Genomic DNA, 12,333 nt, shown 5'->3' on the forward strand with positions numbered 1-12,333 from the left:
TCCGGAAGGAAGGAGCTGGGGAGCCATATGCCAGGCTCTCAGCAAAGGGGGGAGGAGAGCTGACTGCTCTTACAGATGAGGGCGGGAGGGAGCCACACAACTTCATCTGCACTGCCCTCCCTGCCCTCCTGCCCTTGCCCCACGCGGAAGAAGTCACAGTGAAGCTCCCCCAAGCCTCCCTCCTGAGAGCCTGCATGCAGCCAGCGCCCCACTCCTACTACCCCGAGGGTCCGGGCTCCTCCAGGGAGTGAGAGTTCACACAGGAAGCTCACAGGACCTGGGCCTCTCTTCATCCACCTGCCCTCAAGGAGATCATAGCCCAGTGAGGCTGAATGAGCCTAAACGATCACAGCCCACCAGCTTGGTGTCAGGACAGGGGAAAGGTGTAATTAACATCTGCACAGGGCGCTGAGAGGGCTGAGAGGTCAGGGCAGCAGCTCAGAGCACAAGACGCTTAACTTGGTTGTCCAAGGAGAGAAGAAGGGAAGTGTCTACTAGGCAAAAGGAAGCAGGGTTCAGGGACAGTAAGCAAGTCAAGTCAGAGCGTTGAGACGAGGCTGCTGAGCGGGCTGGGCCCCATCCTGAAGGACTGACTCCCAGGCATGCTACTGGACTCTCAGGGTAGGGTCGGGGGTCCTGCCCCCAGGTCATGCAGGAAGCAGAAAGTCCCTCCGAAAGAGCGTGGGAGAAAAGATGCTACAAGAAAGGCCTTAAATGGCATTCGCCACTCCCAGCAAACCCAATGTTTCTTTAGTCAGACCCTCTCCACTCCCTGCAGCAACTAAGTTATTTCTTCTTCCCTCTCCTCAAACCCAACATCCACCTCTCACTCTCAGAGGATGACCTTCTTTTCCATTTTGAGAAAACTGAAGCCATCAGATGAGAATCCAGAATCTACAAGCCATGGCCCTTCCTTGCCATTACACAAGGAAGTACCCTTCTCTCCTAAAAAGCCAGTCTCTCCCTGGATCCCACTGCCCTGCCTTCTCACTGACAGTCTGACTGTCCCCTCCCTCTGCTGCTGCTTTAACCTCTTCCTCTGATGGGCCACTGCCACCAGCACCCAGACAACCACCTTCAACTGACTCTCCCCTGGCTCCACATTACCGTTCAACCACTGCCCCTTCCCCATTTCTCCCCACAGCCAAGCCTCTTAAAAGCTGTCTCTACAGGCTATTCCCCCTTCTCAACCCCATTCACTTCTCAAGTCTCTCTACTCAAGCTTCTCGGCCCCCTGACCCCCCACGTTTCTGAAACTCAAGGAATCCCGCCACGCCTCATCCTGACCTCGCCTGATCACTCCTTCCTTTCTGAGAGGCCCCCTTCCTTGGCTTCCTGGCACTCCTCCTGTCTTGGTTTTCAGGGCTGCTGCTCCTCTGCTGCAGGCCCTCTAAATGCTGGAGGCCCTTGGGACTATCTTCTCTTCCCTGTCTACACTGTTTGCTACTAAACGTCTTCTCTGGGGTGTCTCACAGGCATCGTAGACGTAACGTGTACAAAATCAAACTCTTCCCCCTCACAAGCCTCCCCCTCCTTCAGGTGCTCCATCCGCTGACCTGCTGCTCAAGCCAGAAAACTGGGAATTCGCCTTCAAGTCTCCCTAACACTATCCCCTACTTCCAATCAAACACAATGTGCTATTGACCCTAATTCTAAAGCACATCTCAAATCCATCTATTGTCTCCATCTTTTCCTCCACACCTTAATCCAAACTCCGATCATCTCTTGCCTGTACTACCGCAACATATCCAAGCTGGTCTCCCTGTTTTCACTCCAGTCCGTAATCTACATAACAGCCAGAGGGAGCTTTGAACATCATATCTCGGATCTTATAACCCTGCTTTAGAGACATTCCAAAACCCTGAACTTGGCCTACAGGTACATTGTGATTTGGCCCTGCTGTCTATCCCTCCTGCTCACTCACCTTTTCAACCATCCTGGTCTTTTTTTCCGTTCCTTGGCAAGCATCCACGCTTTCCCAACTTTTGCCTTTGCATGCTGTCCCTCTACCTGGAATAATCCTCTCCTGCCCATACCCTTCTCTTTCAGTCTCCCTCCTCCCACTTCATCTGGTTGACTCTACTCACCTTGGGTCCCCAGTAAAATGTCACTTCCTCAGAGGAGGCCTTTCCTGGCCCCTAATCTAAAGCACATCCCCTGTTACACACTCTCACTCTGTGCTTTCACTTGGCACCTAACACTTTTAGGAGTTATCTGTTTCTACGTACAAGTATTTATTTAATGTCAGTCTCTCCCACTAGACTATGAACTCCACAAGGGCCGAGCTGTGCCCCTCTTTAACTATATGACTCTGCCTCAAAGTCTGCAGGAACCCTGACTATAAGAGAGCACATATTCTGTAAACATTTGATGAATGAATAAAAGGTGGCCTGCAGTTTAGTCCAAACAGGTCAGGGAAGGCCCCTAGAAGCTGCAGAGAGTTGAGCAACAATTACAGTTCTGTCATTCACTTTTTTTAGCCCCTGTTGGTGAGGTATACAAATGTGTTGAGCAAGGAAGGGGCCGTGCTCTGCACCCCCAGAGATTGAGCCTTGGCTCAGCAGGTCCCACTCCAGCCCCAGTCCATGGTCTGAGAGAAGAGGCAGCAGAAATCCCTACCTCATTGCCAGCCCCCGGCAGGAATGTCTTCACTTTGATGGTCTTCCCTGGGGCAGGGAAGGGTGATTCCATGAGACTTCTCATGAAGGGATAGACCAGAGCGGCGGAGATCCCACGCCGGCGCTCCACCTCATCTAGGACCTGTGCCCACCGCCAGCAGCCCAAAGAGGAAGGGTGTCAGGGCGCCACCCTCCCCTACCTCCTGGGCAGAGAAGAGGGCAGCCCGGCATCTGACCAGCCTGGGCCGAAAGCTGGGAGATGGCGGACTATCTCGCCAGGAGTTTCACACCCTACCCTTCCCGTCTCCCTGGCCACTCGGTGTCAGCTCTGCTCCCTAACTAGTCCTTGCCTCAGACTCCAAGATCTGAGTAGCTGGGCAAAGGAAATACCACTTGAGGTCGGGTTCCTGGGCACTTGGCTTCCCGCAGGGTCTCTGTCCCCAAGGACTCAGCTCCGCCCATGGGCCAGGGTGAGCTGTGACATTAGCAGACACTGCCGGTGCAGGAGCTGGTAGATGGGGAGGGAGTCAGAGAGCTCCCTTGCACTTGCCCTTGCATTCTCGCCTTCTCTCACCCTCTCACACACACAGGTGGTTTTCTCATCTAAGCCGCATGCAGATACTCCTATGGGAGCTGTCAGCTCGGGGAAGGGGGAGGGAAGTAAGCCAGAGCCCTCTTACCTTGGAAAACAAGCCGAAGCAGCCAAGGCGGCTGATGACACAGTATACCTCTGGCAACCGAGGCCCTTTCCCACTTGGCTGGGCCAGGACAAGGAGGAGAGAGACACAGACACAGAGAATGCATGATTACTATATCTGACTCCTTTTCCTCGGGAACTGAGGACTAAGCACCTCTCTTCTAGTGAAGACTCCGGGCCTCTTCTAAACCTCTACTCAACCAGGCCCCCAAGGAAAAGGCTGCCACTCTTTGGGGGCAGGCTTCAGCCTCTGCTGGGCCTTCCAGCCCAAGGTGCCAGACTCCTGCCAAGCTCTACACAGGCTCCACCCTTCTCCCCCAGGAGGACACTGATGGGGGCTGGCAAAGGACGAAGAGGTTTGGCAGAGGCTATAGGGTGATGTGTGGATTTATATCCCTAAATCCCCAGGCCCCCAGTGGTAAGGGAGGGACTTGTGTACATCCTTAGGAGCAAGCCAGGCGGTCTTCTGCCTCCCAGAGGGGATTCTGCAAAACATTCCTTTTCTCAGTTGCTCTTTTCTCCCTTCCTTGATCCATCCCCATTCTAGGAAAGCAAACTGACACCAGATAAGAGAAGCAAACTACTATTTATTGAATATTTGCCATATCTGAGTCCTGGGCTTGGAACTTTCCAAGAACTTGTTAGATAGGCATTATTATCTCCCTTTTATTGATGAGGAAACTGAGTTCAAAATTATTAAGCCATTGTCCAAGGTCATGTATTTAGAAGTCATGGAACCAGGAGTCTGTTTCTGCCTCTGATTTGCTGTATTACCTCTAAAGTATGCTGCCTTCTGACAGAAAGGAAGGGAAAGAAACACAAAGAGACTGGACAGAGGCATGTACAGAGTAGAGGAGAACAAAGTAAAAGGGGGATTTAAAAGGTAGGCAGCTGAAGGAGATGTGCACTGAGAGCTCCCCAGGCCTGGAGCCCCCAAATGCAGGCTGGAGTGAGTCCACAGGAGTTGACTTCTCCAGCCAGGGGCTGGCAGGGCTCTGTGGCTGCCTCTGGCTCAGAGGCCTGGAGTGCCCAGCAAGGCCGAGCGGGGAGGGAGCAGAGCAGCAGGTGCTGGCCCCTCATGCAGGCTGCTAAGCAAATGCAGATGGGCTATTTCAGTCTCCAAACCTGCTGGCCACACGTCACAGATCTAAAGAGAAGGCAGAATCTGTTTTTGTCCATATTAGGCCTGAAACTCACTCCTCTCTTCTTCCCTCTCCCCCGCCTCCCCTAAAGCCCCAAGTGATTAAAACAAGTATGTGGGATTTGGGTTAGAATCATTGTGTCCAATCTGTAGGAATGCCGAGCCAGTGCCAGCCCCCTTGGCAGGGACCCAGCCCAGGCCCTCTCTGAGCAGCCAGGACAAACATGCTCTTCCCTGGGGGCAGCAGGCCCGCGGCAAAGGAGCAGCTCTGCTCCATCTCTGCTCCTGCAAAGGCAGCCTTTGGCACGCTACCCTCCCCAGGCCCAGGTGAACCTGCCCGGCTCCCCACCTGGCATCTGTACTGCTCTACTTTCCCTTAGCCCCACTCACCAGGCATTCTATCTCCAAGTACTCCTTCTCCCCAGACTACCCTTTGGGGTGATCCAGGACTACCAGATTTGGTGTTAAAGGACTTGGAGTCAACCTGGCTCTGGCCCTGATTGGCTGTATGACCCTGGGCAAGTCATTCCACCTCTGAGTCTCGGTTTCTTAATCTAAAGAACATATATAATAATACTGGGTTGGCCAAAAAGTTGGTTCGGGTTTTTCCATACGATGCTATGGAAAAACCCGAACCAACTTTTTGGCCAACCCAATACCTCATAGGCTATTATGAGTAACAAAGAAAATGACATACTTAAAGCATCTAGCCTGGAACATAAACAGATCCCAAATCACAGTTCATTCTCTTTGCCCTGCCTTCTACATTGAAAGTCCTACCTCCTCTACTGGACTATCTAAAGTTCCTTAAAGATAGGAGCCATGTCTAACTCATCTTTATGTGCCTTTAGCATATGCTGCCTAACCCTCAGCAGGTGTATGCTACATGTTTCTGAATGAATGAATGAATGAACAGCCCAGAATCCTTCACCTGGAGTCCCTGCTATACATCACCTTTGCCAAAGATCCCCCTCATCTGCCCCTTCTCCCACTAAAGCCTGGGAACCCTGAAACTCTGTCAACAACCCAAGCCAACAATACCCCTGGTGAGCCCCAGGGGAGTGTGTGACAGGACTCTCTTTATCTTTACCTCAATCTATTTCCCAGGACTAATGAGAAGAGGGATGGTGTAGTGCTTCTCTCTCTACAACATGGCTTATATTTTCAAAACCCTCCCTTTCCCTTGAGTTCAAGGCATCTCTCCCAGAATCCCATAGAAGGTACTGCTCTGTCCCTGCTCAGCCTCCAGCCCTACCAGACCATGGACAGGATGCACATCAGGTTGGCCAGGTATGGGGGCGAGGAAGGTTTGTCCTCCACCCCAATCTGATGCACACACACATACTGCTGGGTTGATGTGATCCTGCAATCAGGATCAGCAATCTGAGCCTGTAAGCCCGAAGTAAATGAACAAAAAGAAAAAGTATAGAAGAGCTAAAAACATATGACAGCCCAGTAGAAAGTGATCCAATCTCTTCCCTTATTGTAGATTATCTTAGATCCTGGGGCCCAATCAGAGGGGCCACTTTAAGTCCTGCCATCCCAGGGAGTGCTTCGTGGTGTGTGTGTGTGTGTGTGTGTGGCCTGCAGAACATAGAACAACTTAAGTTTCTACAAGCTCAAGTTAAAGAAGAGCATACACACATACAAACACTGTGGCCCAGTCCCTGAGGACCGAATGGCCCTACTTACTAGTAAGCGCCTGCAGTAGCCAAAGCGTCTGCTGCCATCTTCCCCAGTCAGCATGAAAGAGAACGTCTCACTGGAACATGGAGAAGTCTGGCATCAGGGAAATATCAGAGGACCCAGGAAACAGCCCCCAAGAAGAGGGACCGCCCAGGGAGGGGGTGAAGGACCAGGCTGCCGTAGGAGAGGAGACTGGGACTAGGGTGGGCCAGACTCAGCTGCCCACTGTTATGGGGGTAAAGGAGGCTATGCCAGGCCGGGCCTCACCTGCTGTACTCTGACACAGGAAGCCAGTCTTTGGCATCAGGGAAGCAAAACTGGGGAATGGCCTTGAGCCTCTCCTCTGCCTCCCGCATCTGCTTGGTGGGTCGGTCCAGCTGCAAGGAAGAGGAATGTGGGGAGAGACAGATAAGAGAAGACGTGGAACTTGGGGCCGGTGGGGGGTAGCTGACAAATATCTCCTCCCCCGAGAGTCCTAGGTGGCGTTTGCCCAACTGGCATGCTTCTCAGCAACCGTACCCTGACCCCACTCCCATTTCTCACAGAGAGGTCCGGGTGTGGGCTGAGTCATCATTTATTCATTCAATATATGCCAAACTAGCACTTTCTACGTGGCACCTGGCATGTGCTGGGCTACCAATAGAAAACCAAGTGGACAAGGTCCCCGTCCCTGTGCATTCTGGTCAGCAGAGTGAGATAATCAACAACAAAATTTCAGAGGGTGCCACAAAGGAAATAAACAGGGCGATATGACAGAGATAAGTGGGTGGGTGGGGCTACTTTAGAGTATCTAGAAAGATCTCCTATTTGAGCGGAGAATGAAGAATGAGAAAGAGCCAACAGCCAAGTGAAGAGCTAGGGAAAGAAGGTTCCCCGCAGAGGCAATGGCAGAGAGAAAGGGCCCGAGTGTTACAGGAAGAGAAAGGAGGCCGGGTAGGCTGGCTGGGGCGAGCAGGGAAGGAGTGGCAGGAGCTCCGGTAGGTGGGGGAAATGGGGAGTGAGTGCTAATGGGTACAGAGTTTCTTTTGGGGGTGATGAAAATGTTCTAAAATTGATCACATAACTGTGACTACACTAAAAGTTATTGAATCGTACGTTTTAAACAGGTGAATTATATAGTATGTGAATTGTATCTCAATGAAGCGGTTAAAAAAGAGAAAGGAAAAGTAATAAGGTAGGAGAAGTAGCTGGGGGCCCTTCCTCAGGACCCTTGAAGTCCTGTAAACAACGTGGATCTCATTCTAGGCACGCTGGGGGGCGTTCTCTCCGCCCTCATCCTCCGAATACTCACTGGCCCAAACCCACCCCCTCTCCTCCCTCCTGGCTACAGGCAGCCATGCTCAGGGCTAGCGCAGTGAGGTGAGTTGCTAAGGCAGGAACAGGATCTCTCTTCTTCCCCAGATGGGCCAGGCAGAAAGGAGGAGGCAGAGGAGGGGGCAGGGAAGGAGGGAGGGGGCCTCACCTTGGGAAACTGGTAGGAGACCTCAGGGAGGTAAGTGTTTCGGGATGGCTTCCTCTTGAGGGACACCACCACGAAGTACTCAAACAGCTCCCGCTCCTGCCACTCGAGCAGCTCCAGCTCCAGGGTCCGGTAGCTGGGTGCGCGCTTCAGCATGGACTGGATGTGGACCAGGCGCTGCGTGTGGGCTGGGGGCAGGTCACACGTCAGGGACAAGGCCCCCACGTTAGCCCCCTCCACCCCATGCTCAGGGCTCCATCCCCGTGGGTCACCTCTAAGTGCAGGAGCCTAGTCTGATGGCCTGACCCAACGAGGTCCGGGGGAGAAGTGGCAGGAGCAAGGTGTGTAGCCTGTCTGCCCTGACACAGTCAGGGCCTCCTGGAGCCTCTGGAGGCTGAGCTGGGGCCAACAGACTGCCTGAGCCAGGCAAATCCAGGGATGCATCAACGGCACCCAGCCACCCCTGCCCCTGTGCCAGCAGGACTAGAAGATATGAACATCCACGAAGCCTTCATCCTAGGGCCCCTAACAGTCCTTGGGCTTGGACCCTTTTTCCCTGTCCCCAGGCCCAAAGTCCACTTGCCCACTTGCCTGGGGGACCAGCAGAGGAGGGAAGGAGCAAGCTAGCTCCCACATACTTTAATCATCCAGAAAGGTCTAGGCAGGGCTTCCCAGTAGAGAAAGAACAGAGATTTGCCCAAGGCCCTGTGGAACATGAAGGTCCCAGAACCTTTCCAGGGAGGTGGCAGTTCTCCTTTCTAGGGAGAGGGAAGATGAGTGGCCTCAGAGCCTCCAGAGTACCAGTTTCCTCAGACTTTGGCACATTTCTTCCAACCAGAAGAGGTACTTGTAACCTACTGAACCCACCTCTGACCCTCCATATTCACATCACTTACCAGGCAAACCTAGCACCCAATTTTCATGGACAACGGCTTGGGAAAGTAAGGCAGGGTCACCAGCCTTAAATTTGGGAAAAGGGAGATGGTTGCAATTAACCTCTCAGGGCTGAGCTCCATGACTGTAGGAATGGACTCCCCTAGAGCTCCTTGCTCTGTTGGCCTCGTATCCTGCCTGCCAACGCCTCTCCAAATGGGGCCACTCTGGGATATTGGAACTGTATGTGCAGAGAAGGGAAGGCTGATTCCCCACAGCCAGGGCAGGAGAGGGTTCCATGCTCTTGGGGAGCCATGCCTCACCTTTGAACCTGTCGTCGGAGTCGCTCTCACTCTCACTATTCTCATCTGGAAAAGTTAAGAGCAGAGTGCATGCTTGCTGAGCCATTGCCCCACAGCAAATGTTTTCTGTGCCCCCCCACCCAACTCTTCTCATGAGGGATGTTCCTCGTCCGGGCTCCAAAGGGCCCCTGGCCAGGTGCTGCATGGCCTGGGGCCAGGGTCCCTCAGAGCTCAAACTGCAGGTGCTAATCTATATATAAACCCCTATCCATCCAGTCCTGATTCGGGGCAAGCTGAGGGCCGAAGTTGGAGGCTGAGCCAGCAGAGAGGCCTATCAGCCTGGAACACAAGGGTCTTGCCTCCAGGAGGCCAAGATTTGAAATGGGAAACAGACCACAGTGCTCAGTAAGTCTGGCCTTTCCTTTTGCCAGATGCAGATTCCCACACCCACTTTCCTATTCAGGGCCTCACAGCCCAAAGTCTGCACTAACCCTTCCCAAGGCTTTCTTCCCTCTTTGGCCCTCCCCTCCTATGTGGCCACTTTTTCGCAGGGCTCTACCCTCCTAGAAGACAGGAGGATCCCACGATTGCCCCATGGAAGGGTAAACTGAGGCTACTCCATGCCTCTCCCCACTTCTAATGCCCAAGGGCCCCAGAAACCTGAGCCAGCTCGGGCATCCAGGCCTACCTCTCAGTGATGATGTCTCAATGCTGGACATGGACAGCTTTTTTAACCTCTTCTTTCCCCGCTTGGCATTGTAGATGGAGTTAATTCTTTGGACAAGCTGGGTGAGAAAAGCAGGGAGGGTGAGGCAACCCTAACACCAACTGCCCCTGCTCCTCAGAAGGCTGATTTACAGAGGCCATCCGTTCCCTTACTGGTACAAGCCTTCTGCCCTCCCTGCACTGGGCCCAGTACTGGTCTCCCTGCTGCACTGGCCCCAAGGGCAGACTGGTGGCTCCCCATCTCCTTGTCCCCTTAGTGGTCTCCTGCCCCTAAGACAAGGACTTTACACTTAGCTCCCCAGAGGAAGGAACTGTGATCAAACTAGACAGGATGGGAGCTCCTGGGTCTCAAGAGTCCCTGAACCAAGTGAGACAAAGAGCTGCTCAGAGGCAATAACAGGAACAAGGACTGAGCCTTTCCCCTCTGGGCTACAACCTGGGGCCCTGGCAGGAAGGAGCTAAATTCCCAATATACCCAAGCATTGTTTGTAGGCTAAAAATACCACTTGGCTAAATCCTGCTGCTTTGGGCTGGGGATTTGGGCCTGGCTGCCTATGTGTGCAAATCATTGCTGAACACTCTCAATTCTGAGAGTTATAGAAAGGAAGACCCATGTTTGAATCCTAGGTCCTGCAAAGCCTGGAGATGTTTCTGTGTACACAGAGACTTCGCGCACCCCACACTCACTAATGGGGAGCTTCTTAAGGACTGTTTCCATCCTCCCAGCGGCGTGGAGCACTCCCTGGGGGCCAGGCTAGCCTGTTTTCCCCTAACATCTGCACAGCATTAATCACTTAGTGCATCTTTATTGATAAGAGAAGGAAATTAGCCAGATGAAAAAGAAAGGCCAGTGCCTGGACCTGAAATTGATTTCAGGAGAATTGAGGAAGCAGGCCCAGATTAGGGAGGGAGGGAGGGAGGGAGGGGGAGAGAGAGAAGAGCCACCGCCTGCCTGCCCACCTGCCCAGCCCCAGCCAGCTCCAGCTGGGGAGGCTACCTTGGGAATGCGGCGGGCCCGGCGGCTGGACAGCAGTTCACTCGTGGTGCTGAGGCTGTCCTCATTGAGGCTGGAGGGTGAAGATGGCAGGCTCAACTGAGCCAGCAGCAGCATGTCGTCATGGCTGTGCCTCTTGGGTAATCGTGGCAGCCGGTGGCTCTTCCTTTCTGACCAGTTCCCACTGCGTAGGGACTGGCTGCCGGGTTTCAGGGAGAGCTGGCATGGGAGAGGGGACATGGGAGAAGGACTCAGCACAGATGCCTTGGCCGGCACCTGTCTGCTGGGACCTGGACAGAGCAGCCACAGGCTGGCATCCCAGACTCCTCCAAATCCCACCTGGAGTTTCCATCTACCAGGGTTTCCTCTTTTAAGAGCTCAGCTGCTGAGCAGCAGGTCAGGGCTAGATTAGATACTTGCTTCCACAAAGGAAGCTTAACTACTTCTTCCAGAAAAAAGAAAGCAGAGACCAAGAAAACTGGGCTGTCATCTGAGTGGAAAAAGAAGGCCAAGCGAGAATTCTGCGGGCCCCTCCTGAGCTCTGGGACAAGGCTTAGACTCTGCTCATTACTGGGTGTGGTCGACGGAGCCAGTCTTCCCCACTCAGCCCCTGAGTTAGTCCTAAAAGGCTTCTCTAGCAGAGGCCAGAATCTACATGTCAAGTGAGCATGCCAGCCCTGCTCACTTCTTCCAGGGAGAATACAGGGCTCTGACCACCAAAGCCTGGCAAGGCAGGCCTCGGAGCCAGTGGCTCCCTCACCTACATGGTCCTGCGCTGCTCCCATCCCTGCCCGGATCTACTTTCTGCCTCCCTCTGGCTAGACTGACACCCTTCAGCACAGGGCACCTTACTCTCGGCGGATCCTGCTCACCACCAAAAAGGCAGCACCCCTGCAAACTTGGCATGCCTTCCACCTGCCGTCTGGATCTGGCATTGCCTCTCATCACTCTTCAACAAGTCCTCCTTCCCCCCCATCCCCCAATTTCCCCTTCCCACCCAATCAGTCTGGAAATACAAATTCAATGGAAGCTTATTTGAACAGAGCATATTAGAAAGGTAAATCTTTTATAAAAAGTCACATCATTCCAAAGCCAGAAGAAATAATTTTTATATTCTCTAGCCAGTGTTATAAAATATCTAGGAGAGGGGCTTCCCTGGTGGCACAGTGGTTAAGAATCCACCTGCCAATGTAGGGGACACGGGTTCGAGCCCTGGTCCGGGAAGATCCCACATGCCGCGGAGCAACTAAGCCCATGTGCCACAACTACTGAGCCTGCGTGCCACAACTACTGAGCCCACGTGCCACAACTACTGAAGCCCGCGCGCCTAGAGCCCGTGCCCCGCAGCAAGAGAAGCCACCGCGATGAGAAGCCTGTGCACTGCAACGGAGAATAGCCCCCACTCGCCGCAACTAGAGAAAGTCCACGCGCAGCAACGAAGAACCAACGCAGCCAAAAATAAATAAATAAATAAATATATAAATAAAATTTATTTAAAAAAAAAAAGATCTAGGAGAGTTAGAGTTGCTTGGGTAGGTCCAAGATAGGATCTCCATCCTCCTGCCTCCTGCCCACCATGGACAAGGCCAGAATGAGCTACAGTCTAAGAGCTTCCTTCGACTCTTCACCTTTCTTCTCATTCTGCCTCTATCAGTCCATTCCTTGGAGATTCATCCATTCAACCATTTACTCAGTGGGAGTGGTTCCAGGTCCTGGAGACACCTGTCTAGTTCTCCAAATCAGGTTCTTAGGCCTACGCCTGTCCCCTAAGTGCCAGTGCTGAGGTCAGTTCTGCCAGAGCTGCAGAATACCAAGACTCCAACCTGGGCCCTGTCTT

At 53.1% G+C, this 12,333-nt stretch overlaps 1 protein-coding gene across 4 annotated transcripts in view; it reads right to left on the bottom strand.

Moving 5' to 3' along the window:
* Positions 1-12,333, bottom strand: part of DENND2B (DENN domain containing 2B) — a 150,467-nt gene that overhangs the window by 9,099 nt on the left and 129,035 nt on the right. For all 4 annotated transcript variants that reach the window (XM_059931073.1, XM_059931072.1, XM_059931071.1 and 1 more), the window contains 8 exons: positions 10,500-10,715; positions 9,465-9,561; positions 8,798-8,842; positions 7,605-7,789; positions 6,410-6,519; positions 6,149-6,218; positions 3,299-3,376; positions 2,620-2,760 (listed from right to left, as the gene is read on the bottom strand). In XM_059931073.1, coding sequence (XP_059787056.1) covers positions 2,620-2,760; positions 3,299-3,376; positions 6,149-6,218; positions 6,410-6,519; positions 7,605-7,789; positions 8,798-8,842; positions 9,465-9,561; positions 10,500-10,715 — 942 coding nt within the window. The remainder of the gene's footprint in view (positions 1-2,619; positions 2,761-3,298; positions 3,377-6,148; positions 6,219-6,409; positions 6,520-7,604; positions 7,790-8,797; positions 8,843-9,464; positions 9,562-10,499; positions 10,716-12,333) is intronic.

Source organism: Balaenoptera ricei, chromosome 8 (assembly GCF_028023285.1).
Source record: "Balaenoptera ricei isolate mBalRic1 chromosome 8, mBalRic1.hap2, whole genome shotgun sequence".
In the NCBI taxonomy this organism is placed as follows: Eukaryota; Metazoa; Chordata; class Mammalia; order Artiodactyla; family Balaenopteridae; genus Balaenoptera; species Balaenoptera ricei.